The sequence below is a fragment of the Eptatretus burgeri genome, chromosome 8 (assembly GCF_056783735.1).
Source record: "Eptatretus burgeri isolate ZD-2024b chromosome 8, Ebu_testis_v1, whole genome shotgun sequence".
Taxonomy (NCBI): Eukaryota; Metazoa; Chordata; class Myxini; order Myxiniformes; family Myxinidae; genus Eptatretus; species Eptatretus burgeri.
This window is the reverse complement of record NC_140968.1, coordinates 107,593,271-107,606,943: the sequence shown is the minus strand read 5'-3', so window position 1 is coordinate 107,606,943 and position 13,673 is coordinate 107,593,271. Positions and strand designations below refer to the sequence as shown.

Here is a 13,673-nt window from a genome sequence, read left to right as displayed (position 1 = left end):
AAGGAATGTGCACCCGAATGAATGTGCACCCAAAGGAATAGGCACCCGAATGAATGCACACATGAAGGAAAGTGCATCCAAAGGAATGGGCACCCAAAGGAGTGGGCAGCCAAAGGAGTGGGCACCCAAAGGAATGGGCACCTGAATTAATGAATCTTCAGATTGATCATTTTCACAGAATAACCTTTACTTGGTTAATTTCACAAGGAGGAAATAAGGAAATAATATTTAGGAACATGTAAAAATCACTGGGGGAGTACAGAGGGAATTATTTATCATTGATCCTTCTGAAATCTGACCTTTTAAGGGCAGTTTCATACAGACAGTGTCAGCAATCACCAATAAGGTTCTTCTAAGTGTGAATGGTGAGTCCGAGTATGATTTCACCACTGGCTGGAACACTTGAAGAATTAGGGATAATGTACGAGTCCAATGGCTGAGGAATCCACGAGTGCAATGGCTGAGGAATGTCTGAGTCACACTTTCTAAGAATGCTCAACGGAACCATTTTGATGATGAATTCGACAGCTGCATGTGGAGAGACTTCAAAGTGTACATTTATTCGCCCATTATCTGATTATATGATGTCGAAAAGCAGGTAAAAGGTTCCATTGGTGTGTCAAGCCTGAATGACATTTGTAGATCCGGTCATTATTTAGTCTGGCAGTCCATCCATAACTAACAGCTCGACGGTGATGTCCATGTCTTACCTCCAGATGACTGACAGGGATATAACATCGAGTAAGATAATTAATCTACACAGCTTACATGCTGATTAAATTGAGTAGATTATGTGCTGCCTGAACATCATGCCACATTTGAAAAATATAATCGAGTTTTGTTCATGGAAAATGCATCGTGTTGCTTGGAACTCAATACCTTTGAACCATGTTTTACAAAATAAGGGTTTACTGCGACAAGCTTAGAAAAGTGCAGCGATCAACAATTTTGAAAGTCTTTGACACTGTCCCTCATTCTATCCTTTAAATAAAAAAAATCCACTTACATCCTCCTGTCAAACAACTCATGGAACCCCCACTATACTCCCAGCAATGCAGGCAGTGGAATTCAATCATGAGGTTAGCACGAGCGCCCAGGGAGGTCCACTCCGGCACAAAGCAGCATGGGGCGCCGACCGTTCAAAATCGGCCGATATCGAATTTTGGTTTTTCAAAGTAGGCAATCGCATTACAATGGACGGGTAAAGTTTGAAAGCAATGAAGAGTTCACAAAAAAAAGCATGACGGTGGCTGCCTTGCATGAGTAAAAGTCAGAGCATTTTTACATGGCCTCATGCAGTTTCAAAGCAAGCAGATGAGGTGACGGATTGTCCTTACCTACACACCGCACAGCTAGTTTCACCTCGCTCCATGCACACAAATGTCTGTGGGGTCTTTTACCCCCAGGCCAGTTTGACAGGCTCAACCAACATGTGCAATCGGTGTCTCTTCCCAAAAGTGGCAATTACATTTTATTGTCAACTTTTCAGGTTTTATATCAGTTGTTAACACCATAATTATTTATTTACCCCAATCAAGGCTTGTAAAAGTTGCATCAATCATCAGGCCGGTTGATAAGTTCTAAAGATGGCGGTAAACAGGCACTGTTAGTTTCCCTTTGAGCCGTCCGTGTCGTTTGATGCACTCATTTTAACTCTGTGTCCCTCTAAATGAGGACATCATGTTCAAACTGTATCGAAGCCTGGACCACATCAGATCGAGCAACGTATAGGGATTGGCAGGATAGCTCAGCAGTATGATGCTTTCTCAATGTTGTTGTGCCTGCTTATATCTCCGAGGAAGATGCACAAGTTGCACAGGTAAGTGATTGTGTGATGAATCGTACTGTTTTACAGCACGGTTCTTGAAGCCAATTATCATGTCTCCAATTACGTGGGCGATTTTAGTGTCATAGGATCTTTACAAGAAACAGCAGGTGAGATCTCAGGACAAGTGCCGTGACCAAATAATTGCTGGAATATACAATAATGTCATTCAATATGCTACTTACCCCTTAGGAATGCCCGCTATTTAACTCCTTATCCAAGTGTCTCGTCCCTAAAGATCTATGCACAAATTTACATGTGACTTTGATGAATATTATATCAATGTAGCCCAAATTCCTTTGTAACACAATTAGTATCATCTTGAAACAAGTGCAGATTGTGGTGTTAAAATGATTTACCTCCATCAGATAAGCCTTTATCTTCATCCTCGCATGTACACTACCTGTCTGGAGCTTTACATCAATTTGGAAGGAAGACTATGCCTCTGACACAGTCCCTATATGTATAAGGACAGATTTTAGAAATTAATCATGGGAGTCATAGTAACATACAATGGCCGACTATTTTTGAAAGCTACCATAAGATATTTAATGTCCACAAACAAAGGCGAGTAGAGAGTACAAGAGGCCTTATGTCCACTCTGAATGATAGCATTATTCATGGATGGAATATCTGAGAAACACCAGGTTGACGGTTTATAGTCAGGTCAGGAATCAAACCCAAACTTGACAGTTCGTAGGTGAGTATGTTCTCTTCTGAGATATACTGTCAGCCCTGGACATACCTCATCATCTTTAAGATGTCCACAAAGTGAATCCTTTAAACAGAACAAAACAGTGGAACACTGAAGATTTCCATCCTGGACTACATACCGGTTATGGAGGATAGGGGCCACCCCTTGGTTTTGGTGGTTTCTGGTCTCCTCAAGCTTACATGTGTGAGCACAGGTATTGTGTGCTGAAGAACAGTTTCTGCTGTGTCTGTGCGCGACTGGGATGCAATATAATTGATCCATCAAGGTGCACATGAGTTTATATGAAACAGGTAGAAGTACAGATACAAAGTACACCACCCCCATGCCAAATAAATAAATAACAAATCCTCCAGCACGCAAGATTGCAGGGACACTTTTGGTACCCGGCAATGCTGCCATGCAGCCAATGGAGACGGAATTGGGAGGGAGCAGTATACACAATAATTGAATGATTAATTGCACAATTAAAATAAATAAATCATCGTAAAATAATTAATTTGTTAATCAATTGGCTAATAGCACACCAAGACCAACACTTTCATCAAAATCTGTAACATTTTGAAAGTTAAATAATTAATCCAAAAATAAATAATTCCTCAATCAATTGATTAATCAATAGATCAAAAATACCCTTTATAGCCAAATCACTTGCTCACTGCCGTGTCTATATATCAGCTTTCTCTCACAAAAGGTGCCTGAGATATTGCCCAGATGAGAAAGAAAATAAATAAGTATTTAATAAATCGATAATAACTCAGTAATTCATCAATGATATTGATCATAATTTATCCTGGATATATCCCTGTGGTGTCCATCTTGTTTACCCCGTGTACCCAGCCCCATCCCTCTCCCTTCCACAGATCTCCTGATGTCTCTGTTCCGTCATGTTTTGTGCTTCCCTGTCCCATCCTTCTTGTCTCCTACTCCCTTTGTTATACGTTTTGTGTGTTAGCTCTTATACGAGCCTCGATATTGTAAACAAAAAAAACCAAAACATTAATCGATTCCAACCACAGGCTTGTTGCAGGAACTCTGAAGTTGCAGCATAAATCCAGGAGAATGGTACCATCCCAGCCAAGGCTGGATGTTAGCAAACTCAAGGATGAGAGGATAGCTGAGGAGTTTGCGAAGGCTGAGGCTGAGTGGGGATTTGGGGGGTCTGGGTGCTTTGGGGGAATCCTGAAGAGTTGTGGAGTGCCTTCAAGACCACCGTCATTGATGTTGTCGGTGGATGTCTTGGAGCTCACCGAAGGGCAAAGAAGAATTTTGTCTCTCAAGGGACATTGGATACCATTGACCAGAGTAGCAGCACCAGGCTGAATGGCAGAGCTGAGCTGTTCAGGGAGGTGAAGCGTAACACTGTAAGTGCGCTAAGGGTGGCCAAGGAGGCCTATGTGCGAGGAATCTGTGAGGGGGTAGAGCATCACCTGTGGTCATGTGATTCTCGACCTGCTTACAGGGGAATTTGTGCATTGCATTCCTTGGTGCATTGCAGTTAGAGCGGAAGGTGGTGGGCTATTGGCAGAGGAGTGCAAAGTGAAGGCCCGCTGGGCTGATTACTTTGAGCGGCTTTACCAGGCTGATCATCCAGCTGTTGAGTTGGATGTCAGAGGTGTTAATAACCCTGTTTCGGACCCTCCAATCAACTGTGGTCAACCTTCGCTTGTGGAAACACAGGCTGCAGTGAAAGCTCAGGGTAAATTGGTTAAAGCTCCTGGGATCTGTGGCATCCATGCTGAACTTCTCAAGGCTGGTGGAAATGCTGTACTCATGGTGTTGCATGCAATTCTGTGCTCTGCTTCGAGCATAGGCATCATCCCAACTGACTGAAAGAGGGGCCTTGTTGTCCCTCTCTGGAAAGGGAAGGTTGATCGCCAAGACTGCAACAACTACCGAGGGATGACGCTGCTCTCAGTGCCGGGCAAGGTCTTTGCTCGGATAATTATTGATGGGGTTCGCCACCATCTGCTTGAGCACCAGCACCCAGAGCAATCAGGCTTTACACCAAAGAGGTCAAAGATTGACCGTATCCTTGCCTTTCAGTTATTCACTGAACACAGACGAGAGTTTTGGCAGGGGCTGCTTGCAGCCCATTTTGATCTCTGCAAAGCATTCAATTCAGTGAATCGGGATGCCCTCTGGAGGATTCTGGGTCTTCGTGGGGTAACCAAAAACTGATCAATCTGATGTCGCAACTATACTCTGGTACTGAGAATGCTGTGAGATGTGGTGATACCATCTCCGACTTATTTCCAGTTGTTACTGGAGTTCGTCAAGGGTGTGTACTGGCCCCCACACTTTTCAGCGCTTGTACGGACTGGATTCTGGGGAGGATGTCGGAGAGATCAAGCTGCGGTGCATTGTTGTAGTAGCTCTCCCAACCACTTGGCTGTGAGCAAGAGGTCAACAGATGTCTGGGTCAGGCCTGGGGAGTCATAGATTCACTGTATCAATGGGTGTGGCGCTGTCGGTACCTCTGCAGCAGGACGAGAGTCCGAGTCTTCATGTCCTTGGTGCTTCCAGTCTTGCTTGCTCTACAGATGTGACACTTGGACTCTGACCAAAGATCTGAGACGGAGACTTCATTATTTTGGTGCAGGTCTCTTCGGAGAATCCTTGGCTATCGCCGGTAAGTTTCTGTGTCCAACGAGCGGTTGCTGAGAGAGATTCAAATGAGATTTTTTACCTGCATAGAGCGTCAACTGCGGTTGTATGAACATGTGGCTTGTTTTCCTGACGCTGATTCTGCTCACCAGATTCTCTCAGCGAGGGAGTCTCATGAGTGGAGCAGGCCAATGGGCTGACCACGTGCCTTGTGGTTGCAGGAGATTGATCGGCATCTCAAGGAGATGGGGATGGGCCAGGCATCTGCATGGGGGATGGCCAGACGGAGGCCTCTGGGGTATCGGCGGAAAGTGGACGCAGCGATGCGCTGCTCTGGCGCATGCTCCCATACCTCATCTGACTTGACTTGTCTATGTTGCAGCACAAATCACTTCTCTAAATGTAAAAGAATCTTTGATCACAAAATGTGAAATCGAATCCAATTCTGGTTACAGTGGCTTTCCCAACCACTTGGCAAGTTCATGTTGCGCCGAACCAACCATGGACAGCATCGGCCTCGGTAGGACATTTTCCTCATGGGTCGACGAAAACCGTACATTCTTGGACGTTGGGCTCCAACAGGTTCGATTCTGGTGGACAATTCCTTTGACATTTCACTGCGCCCGTGATTGTGGAGCTGTCACAGCTGTTTGGTCATCTGACTTTCCAACAGTGACATACGATCGTGTTCAGCTGCTCTTCCCAGTTGGTGAAATTTAGTTTCATCTTTAAGGATATCCATCGTTTTGTTGAGGTCATCGATCTTATTCAAGATTACAACTCTGGTGCCTTTATTGGGTTTACAAAGCAGTTGTACACCAGACTCAAACGTGTTGGAGCCCACAGGCAGGGTGATTCATCAATGTGTGTGCAGTCCCTCGGATGGACGTTAAACTGGATGTCCCATCACACACTCGCCTGCCTCCAAGCTGTCTAGCCTGGGTTCGAATCCTGACTGAGCTATAGACTGTCAGCCCGGTGTTTCACATGCAAAGTGATGAATCAATGTGTGCCGTCCCTCGGATGGACGTTAAACTGGACATCCCATCACACACTTACTTCTCAGCTGTCTCGCCTGAGTTTGAATCCTGACACAGCTATAAGCTATCCACCCAGTGTTTCACATGCAGGGTGATTAATCAATGTGTGTGCCGTCCCTCGGATGGATGTTAAACTGGATGTCCCGTCGCACACTTACCTCTCAGCTGTCGAGCCTGGTTTTGAATCCTGATACAGCTATAAGCTATCCACCATTGTTTTACATGCAGAATGATTAATCATTGCATGTGCCGTCCCTCAGATGGATGTTCAATTGGACGTCCCGTCGCATACTCGACCAAGATGTTTCGCCTGGGTTTCAATCCCAATGCAGCTATAAGCTGTTCGTCCAGTGTTTCATTTGCAGGGCGATTAATCAATGGGTGGCACACCCATTGATGGTGTGCCGTCCCTCGGATGGATGTTAAACTGGATGTCCTGTTGCATACTCACCTCTAACCTGTCTAACCTGGGTTTGAATCCCAACCCAGCTGTAACCTGTGAACCATCTTTTCACAACCCTCCCGCAACAGGTTGGAGCAGTTTATTGCTGCACAAAATGTCATTTTAACATTGATTTGGCTTTCAAAATCTGGAACGCATTCAAAACCACCTTGATCCTCGACACAAGTCAGCCAAGTCGTGCTCACAAAGATGGCACTGGTCACGTGACCTAAAGATCACGGCGGTGACACTTTTCTCGGGTTATGAGCAATTGCATTTATTTTCAATGTTTTATATATTTTGTTATTTTGGGATGGATTAAATCCATTTATGTTATGAAATTGTTTTAATACTTGTTTCAGTTGATTTGGGGGTTGGTTTGGATTTGTATCACTTTTGGATGGTTCTGTCCAGCATCCATTTCCCCCCTCATGATCCTGGCCTGGTTTGGTTGAGTCCACATTTATGATAGATTTCTTTTCTTAATAAAACGATTAATGTTTGATATGTTTTTTTAATTTTGGGTTGCGTGCACTCGCCCAGAGACAAAGTATCTTCCTCGCGTTGGAATCACGATCATGGCTTCAGCAGTTGTTGAGGTCGGTCAGGCGACAGTTTTACATTGTTTTGAGGGGCGACCAAGAAGAAGTATAAATTGGCGATTTAGCGATCTCCCGTTGTGGTACTTTATTGATGTATTTTGGTGTCTAAGTATTGGTAGTGCAGAAAAAGCTCGAGAATAAAAGTTATGACTTTTAAATGCTTATTACTTCACTCTATAGAGTTTATGAGTGTATCATTGTGTACACATTTGAATGGGTGGCCATTTTTCCCCATATCATACTCCATGATATACACATATACACACACATACCCTTAGCTGTGATTTGATTTTCTTTTTTCTTACTTGATGCTCCTGTACAGCTGTATGAAACTTCTTGTTGGCAGTGTTGAGCTGAAACCACCAAAGCAGCCAGCTGAGCTAAACTTGCACCATAGGCCAGTGGAGCTTGAATGGTATTAGATGGTGAAGAGCTGGAAGGAGCAATTGTGGTGGTTGTTCCAGGGAAAGGTTCCAACGTTGTCCATGTTTTTCCACCTAAAAGAAACACATGCAATGGAATTCTGTATTTCTTGTTCTTGTAGAAACTTTCAAATTGTGTTTCAAAATGGAGGCATATCTCCAACAGAATTTATAGAGTTTCTCTTGAAAACCTTGGAAACCAATCTAAAATGTCCCACAGACTGCATACATACATGCCAGTAATATAACATTTGGCAAATGCTGAACAACAAGACTCATTTCTTTTTTCTTGGAGACTGACACACCAAATAGATGAGACCAGAGCATCTTGAGATGTGAAATAGGAGAAACATTCTGTTGTACTTCACATGTTCAGATGCTTTGAAAACCATTTTGTATAATTTAGCCTCACTTCACCTGTCCCCTGTTGGGCAAAAAACAAATAAGACAAATATAACAAGTAGATACATTCAAAGTACACCGCCTTCATAATCCATGAGCCAGTAGGGTTTGTCGATACCATCTGGTGGGAATAATTCTAAGTGATTTTTGGCAAGGTATACAACCTGAGAGTTAGAAAATATGTGAAAGCATTGCATCGGTGGTAGCTTTTTGTGTGTTATCACCCTGTTTATATGCCTAACCTAAAATAAGCTTTTGTGAAAAATTGGCCAGTACAAGGTAAGACATCCTACTTTAAGTTAACAACATTTTTTTTTATCAGTCAAACATTATCATTGAAAGTTGTCTCACCTTTTGCTCAGATCATTTGCTTCTCAACAATAAGTGCTAAACATGCCTCGGTTGAAAGGTATGTCATTGGTGACACTTATATATCAGTGTCGAGTTCCTGTGTGATAAATCAAACCGCCTTTAGAAAAGTATTTCTCTATCATTTACTGTGGAAAGTAAATAAAAGTTCTGGAACAATATAATTACATGGGTGTTTAGCAAATATTTTAAGAAATCCAAAAATCTACATTTCCTTTTTGTATGTTGTGTATTATGATCAGTATAGCAGACAATGTTATCCCACCCCCAAAATGAAAAAAAAACCTAATTTGGACAGATTTATGTAGTTTGGTCAATGTCATGATATTTCCCCTGTTGTTATTGAAGGATACTTTCCAAGAATCAAACAAAGGTAAACTAGAGGGGGAGCAATCGGTAGAGTGCAAAACATCCGCCGCCAATACTGCTAGGTCACTCAAGTGAACCTGATATCCTATTCTTTCAATTTGACGTCAACAGTGCTCACAGAGTTATAGTTTGCAACTTTCCCTTTTACTTTTAACTTTTACATACTCAATTCATTCGTCATAACTAGATTCCTTGAGACAGAAATTGATTTTACGTGGGTATATCCACCTGAAGTTCCAAAATCAGCCGCAATTATAAATTTGGCATGTTTTTTTCTTGGAAATCACTGATAACATGTAAAAATGCAAAAAAAAAAAAAAATCGAAATTTTGTTGAAAAAAAAAGTTGCAAATTTTTTTTTCTCTAACAATTTTTTTTTTTGGGGGGGGGTTGGAAATGCAAAAAAATTTTTTTTTTCAAAATGGCCGCCATAGCGGCCATATTGGATTTTGGACCAAGTCCAAAATCTCATGGCATGATCCTTGGACCATACCTCATCCCCCCACCGAGTTTCGTCGAAATCCGTTGAGGAGTTTTTCCATAATAGTGTTCACAAACAAACAAACAGAAAGGGGTGAAAACAGTAACCTCCGATCTTCGATGGCGGAGGTTAATGACAGCATGTTCATGAACAAGATTAATGGTTTTCCCCTGTAATTTCTCAAAAAACCCTAGAATTTCAGGGATTTAGATACTCAATAATGCACATATGAAGGTATCAAACACCCGTATTACACAATATAAACCACTAAGACAGTAGCAAGATGGTTAATCATGTGCAATCTCATGAATGAGTCAAATGTGAAAATGAAACACAATCTTCTGTTGTAGGGCATAAAATTACATGATACTGATCATGATAAAAAGAAGAAACTTAAAATATGAAGAGAGAATGGAGGGAGGAGGTTTGGTGTCACACCAAAACAACTCAATTATTGTGAAGGTGTCTGAACTCCGATTCACAATTGCACTCGAAATGAATTAAAAAATTAGGACCGCCTGTCTTGAAGCTCACCTAGATCAGGAGCAGCAGTCACTCAAACCCCCCGCAGACCACAATTTTTATTTATGCCGTGAACAAAATTTGGTGCATCACGGGTGATGAAGGTTGTGAAGTTTCATCGAAAGTGTGTGTAGTTTCGGAGAAGAGAGAAATACCTTTTTTGGGGACGGCAGGGTGTGTGTGTGGGGGAGGGGGGAGCTTAAAAAACCCCGTAGATGCATTTAATGAGTGAAGATTTTGATGCGGTCAATACACCTTCATTTTGCATCAGAAATGAAGCTTGTGACCAAATTTCATTAAAATCGTGCGTTTGGTTCAAGCGATAATGACTGAAGCATTTACGGACCGACTGACTCATTGACCCATTCACTCACTTACGAACACTGCTCGATTGCATAAGCTCACCTGACCAAATTCCAGGTGAACTAAAAAATAATCACCAAGTTGAAATGTTTTTTTTATGTGTTGTATAACGCTTGTGGACTTTGTTAATTCGGATTATAAAGATCCCACCCAGGTAAAAGATTGCATGGCTCTGGGGATTGAGAGGAATAATTGGAGACTTGTAATGTATGAGCATGTCACAGGACATGATCATTTATAGAGGCACCAGGGCTCATCAGGAAGTCTCAGACCTAACATCAAAGGAGGAAAATTTATAACAGCTATCATAGACAAAGAGTAAAGATTAAAATAGTTCCAGAAGAACTACAGGAAAACATTTTCAGTGATTGATGCTTCCCGTTGGACAACAAACTCACTGATCAAAGTTCAAACATTCCGGTAAAAAGTTCAAACATCAAAGATACTCTTTTGATGAACATAAACAAACAGGACAAGGCAAACAATATACAAGTAATGTTTGCAATACAGTGCAGCACCAAACAAGAAAAAGAGCAATCAGATATTGCAAACCCTCACCAGGACTTCGTTTGAGTGGTGCATTTTTATAGGTTTTCAAATAAATCCAATATGGCTGCCAAACCATATGATTTATGACATCTATGTGTGACTTTTGTTTTCATGGATAGGTGGTCATATGTGTAAAGTTTAGCCTCCATCATTTCAGCCACTTCAAAGAAGATGATTTTTGAAAGATTAAAAAAACAATATGGTTGCCGAATCATGTGACCGGTGACGTCATGAATTTTTTTTTCTGTGCACCATTTTATCCCGAGATGACCCTCAAAAATTTTCATACTGATCGGATGTGGCGTTCATAATGCAATTATGATGTCATAATGAGGGGATCTATGATGTGATTAAAAAAATTACACTCATTGCCCATGAGGCATACTTGCCATGGGCCAAATTTCAAATTTTACCTTGGTGTGGTTTCAGATATACAGAGGTTCAAAGTTTTTCCACAATGCCGTGACCTATGACATCATAACTATCATTGAAACATTCTATACGAGTAGCCACACCAATGGTGAAAATTTTGTCTCAATCCGACAAATGGTTGCAGAGAAAAACACAAAAGTTATGTGCGGATAAACAAACAAAAACAAACAGATAGACAGACAGAAACAAACAGACACAATTGCAATACCCTCTCCAAATCCTTCAGCGAGGGCAATAAATATCGGGAATACAGTGCAGTACCAAATAAATATTGGGAATACAGTGCAGTACCAAATAAATATTGGGAATACAGTGCAGTACCAAATAAATATTGGGAATAAAGTGCAGTACCAAATAAATATTGGGAATACAGTAAAGTAGCAAAGAAATATTGGGAGTACAGTCGCAAAGAAACATTTGGAATACAGAGCAGTACCAAATAAATTATTGTCAGGTCATGTCAGACAAGATCTGTAAATTGCTACAGGTACCATGTAAACCTGTACTAACTTGTTCCATGGTTGGGTTGTCGGCGACGAAAGCATTTCCCCCACCAGGTTTCCTGGTGAGGAGGGCGTTTGGATATGGACACCCAGCAGGATGAAGACCAAAATCTGTCAAAGGGTAGAGGAGCTCCTTGTAAGCCAACGGCCATCCATAGAGTGCCCAACTGTGTCTGTGGACGACCTCCTGCAGTTGGGTTACTTTTTATTAGGAGGTTGGTGGCAGGATTTGCACTCCGGCCACCGTAAAACCCTTCATTCTGCAAAACATTCCAGAAGCATAAAAAAAGCTGAAAACCCACTCTGTGGGAGCACCTCCTGTGCAGCTTCCCTTCGCAGGGCAGCTCACCGGATGATGGGATTGGGGCAAAGCCTTCTTTGATGAAAGGAGGGAAGCCACGAAGTAACATTCTCGGGTCAAATTGTGGGAGTGTGTGTAGAGGTGGTGCTGAGGTGTCGTCCACCAGACGGCAGACTCCTTGGGTTAACCTGAGGTGTTCCCTTCAGGTGGGTGCCTGGAATGTCCCATCCGTAAGAGAGGATGATCACCTGTCTCTGTTATCATCTGAGCTCAAGCGTTTGTACATCAGTATTGCAGCAATCTCTGAGGTTTGGAGACCGGAATGCGGCGAGATCATGGAGGCTGGTTTGACCTACTCTTGGCCTGGATGCTATGATGGTTACCATGCCCAAGGAGTTGCTGTAGATGTGTCCAATAAGCTGACCCCAATGATAATTGAGGTAACACCGGTCAAAGAGCGTATTATGAGACAAAATTCCGTTACTCCTTGGGTGTCATTCCCATGGTCTCTGGATATGCTCCGACTGAGACGAGTGCACTCATCGTGAAGGACGCATTCCATGCCATGCTCGAGTCTGTGGTTGATCAGTGCCCCAGGCGAGATGCACTTCCAGTCTTGGGGGATTTCAATGCATCGATTGGAACTGATAGGGAACGTTATGAGACATGTGTTGGTCCCCATGGGTCTGGAACTGTGAACCTGAATAGCACTAAGTTCCTTGACTTTGTAAGAAGTCATGGATTAGGGTGGCTCGTTCATGGTTTCAGCGACCACAGGTTCATCACTGGACTTGGTATTCCGACACTGGTGGTGTGGGAAAGGAGATTGACCGTGTGCTCGTTGATGGTCGCTGGAGGATGATCCAGAACCGCAGGGTCTACCAGAGTGCTCAGTTCCTCAATACCGACCACAGGCTTGTTGTAGCAACTCTTAAGTTGCACCTTAAATCCAGGAGAATGGGACCATCCCAGCCTAGGCTGGATGTTGGCAAGCTCAATGATGAGAGGGTAGCTGAGGAGTTTGCGAACAGGCTGAGTGGGGATTTGGGCGGTCTGGGTGCTTTGGGGGATCCTGAAGAGTTGTGGAGTGCCTTCAAGACCACCATCCTTGATGCTGCCGGTTGATGTCTTGGAACTCACCAAAGGGCGAAGAAGAATTTGGTCTCTCAAGGGACACTGGATACCATTGACCAGAGTCGCAGGGCCAGGCTGAATGGCATTGCTGAGCTGTTCAGGGAGCTGAGGCGTAAAACTGAACATGCACCAAGGGTGGACAAGGAGGCCTATGTGAGAGGAATCTGTGAGGGGGTAGAGAATCACCTGTACTCAAGTGATTCTCTTCCTGCTTAGAGGGGAATCCGCGCATTGCGTTCGTCCAAGTCCGTCCCTCGGAGCACTGTAGTTAGAGCAGAGGGTGGTGGGCTCTTGACAGAGGAGTCCAAAATGATGGCCCGCTGGGCCGGTTACTTTGAGCGGTTGTACCAGGCTGATCCACCAGCTGTCGAGTTGGACGTCAGGAGTGTGACAATCCCTATTGCTGACCCTCCAAACAACTGTGGTCCACCCTTGTTTGTGGAAACACAGGCTGCGGTGAACAGTTGAAATGAGGTGAAGCTCATGGAATCTGTGGCATCCATGCTGAATATCTCAAGGCTGCTGGAAATGCTGCACTCGTGTCATTGCACACAGTTCTGTGCTCTGCCTGGAACACAGGCATCATCCCAACTGACTG

General features: G+C 43.2%; 1 protein-coding gene across 1 annotated transcript in view; it reads right to left on the bottom strand.

Moving 5' to 3' along the window:
• Positions 1 to 13,673, bottom strand: part of LOC147022502 (contactin-associated protein-like 5) — a 774,700-nt gene that overhangs the window by 291,668 nt on the left and 469,359 nt on the right. Inside the window, exon 13 of the mRNA XM_085893466.1 lies at positions 7,534 to 7,725. Within this exon, the coding sequence (XP_085749592.1) occupies positions 7,534 to 7,725 (192 nt within the window). The remainder of the gene's footprint in view (positions 1 to 7,533; positions 7,726 to 13,673) is intronic.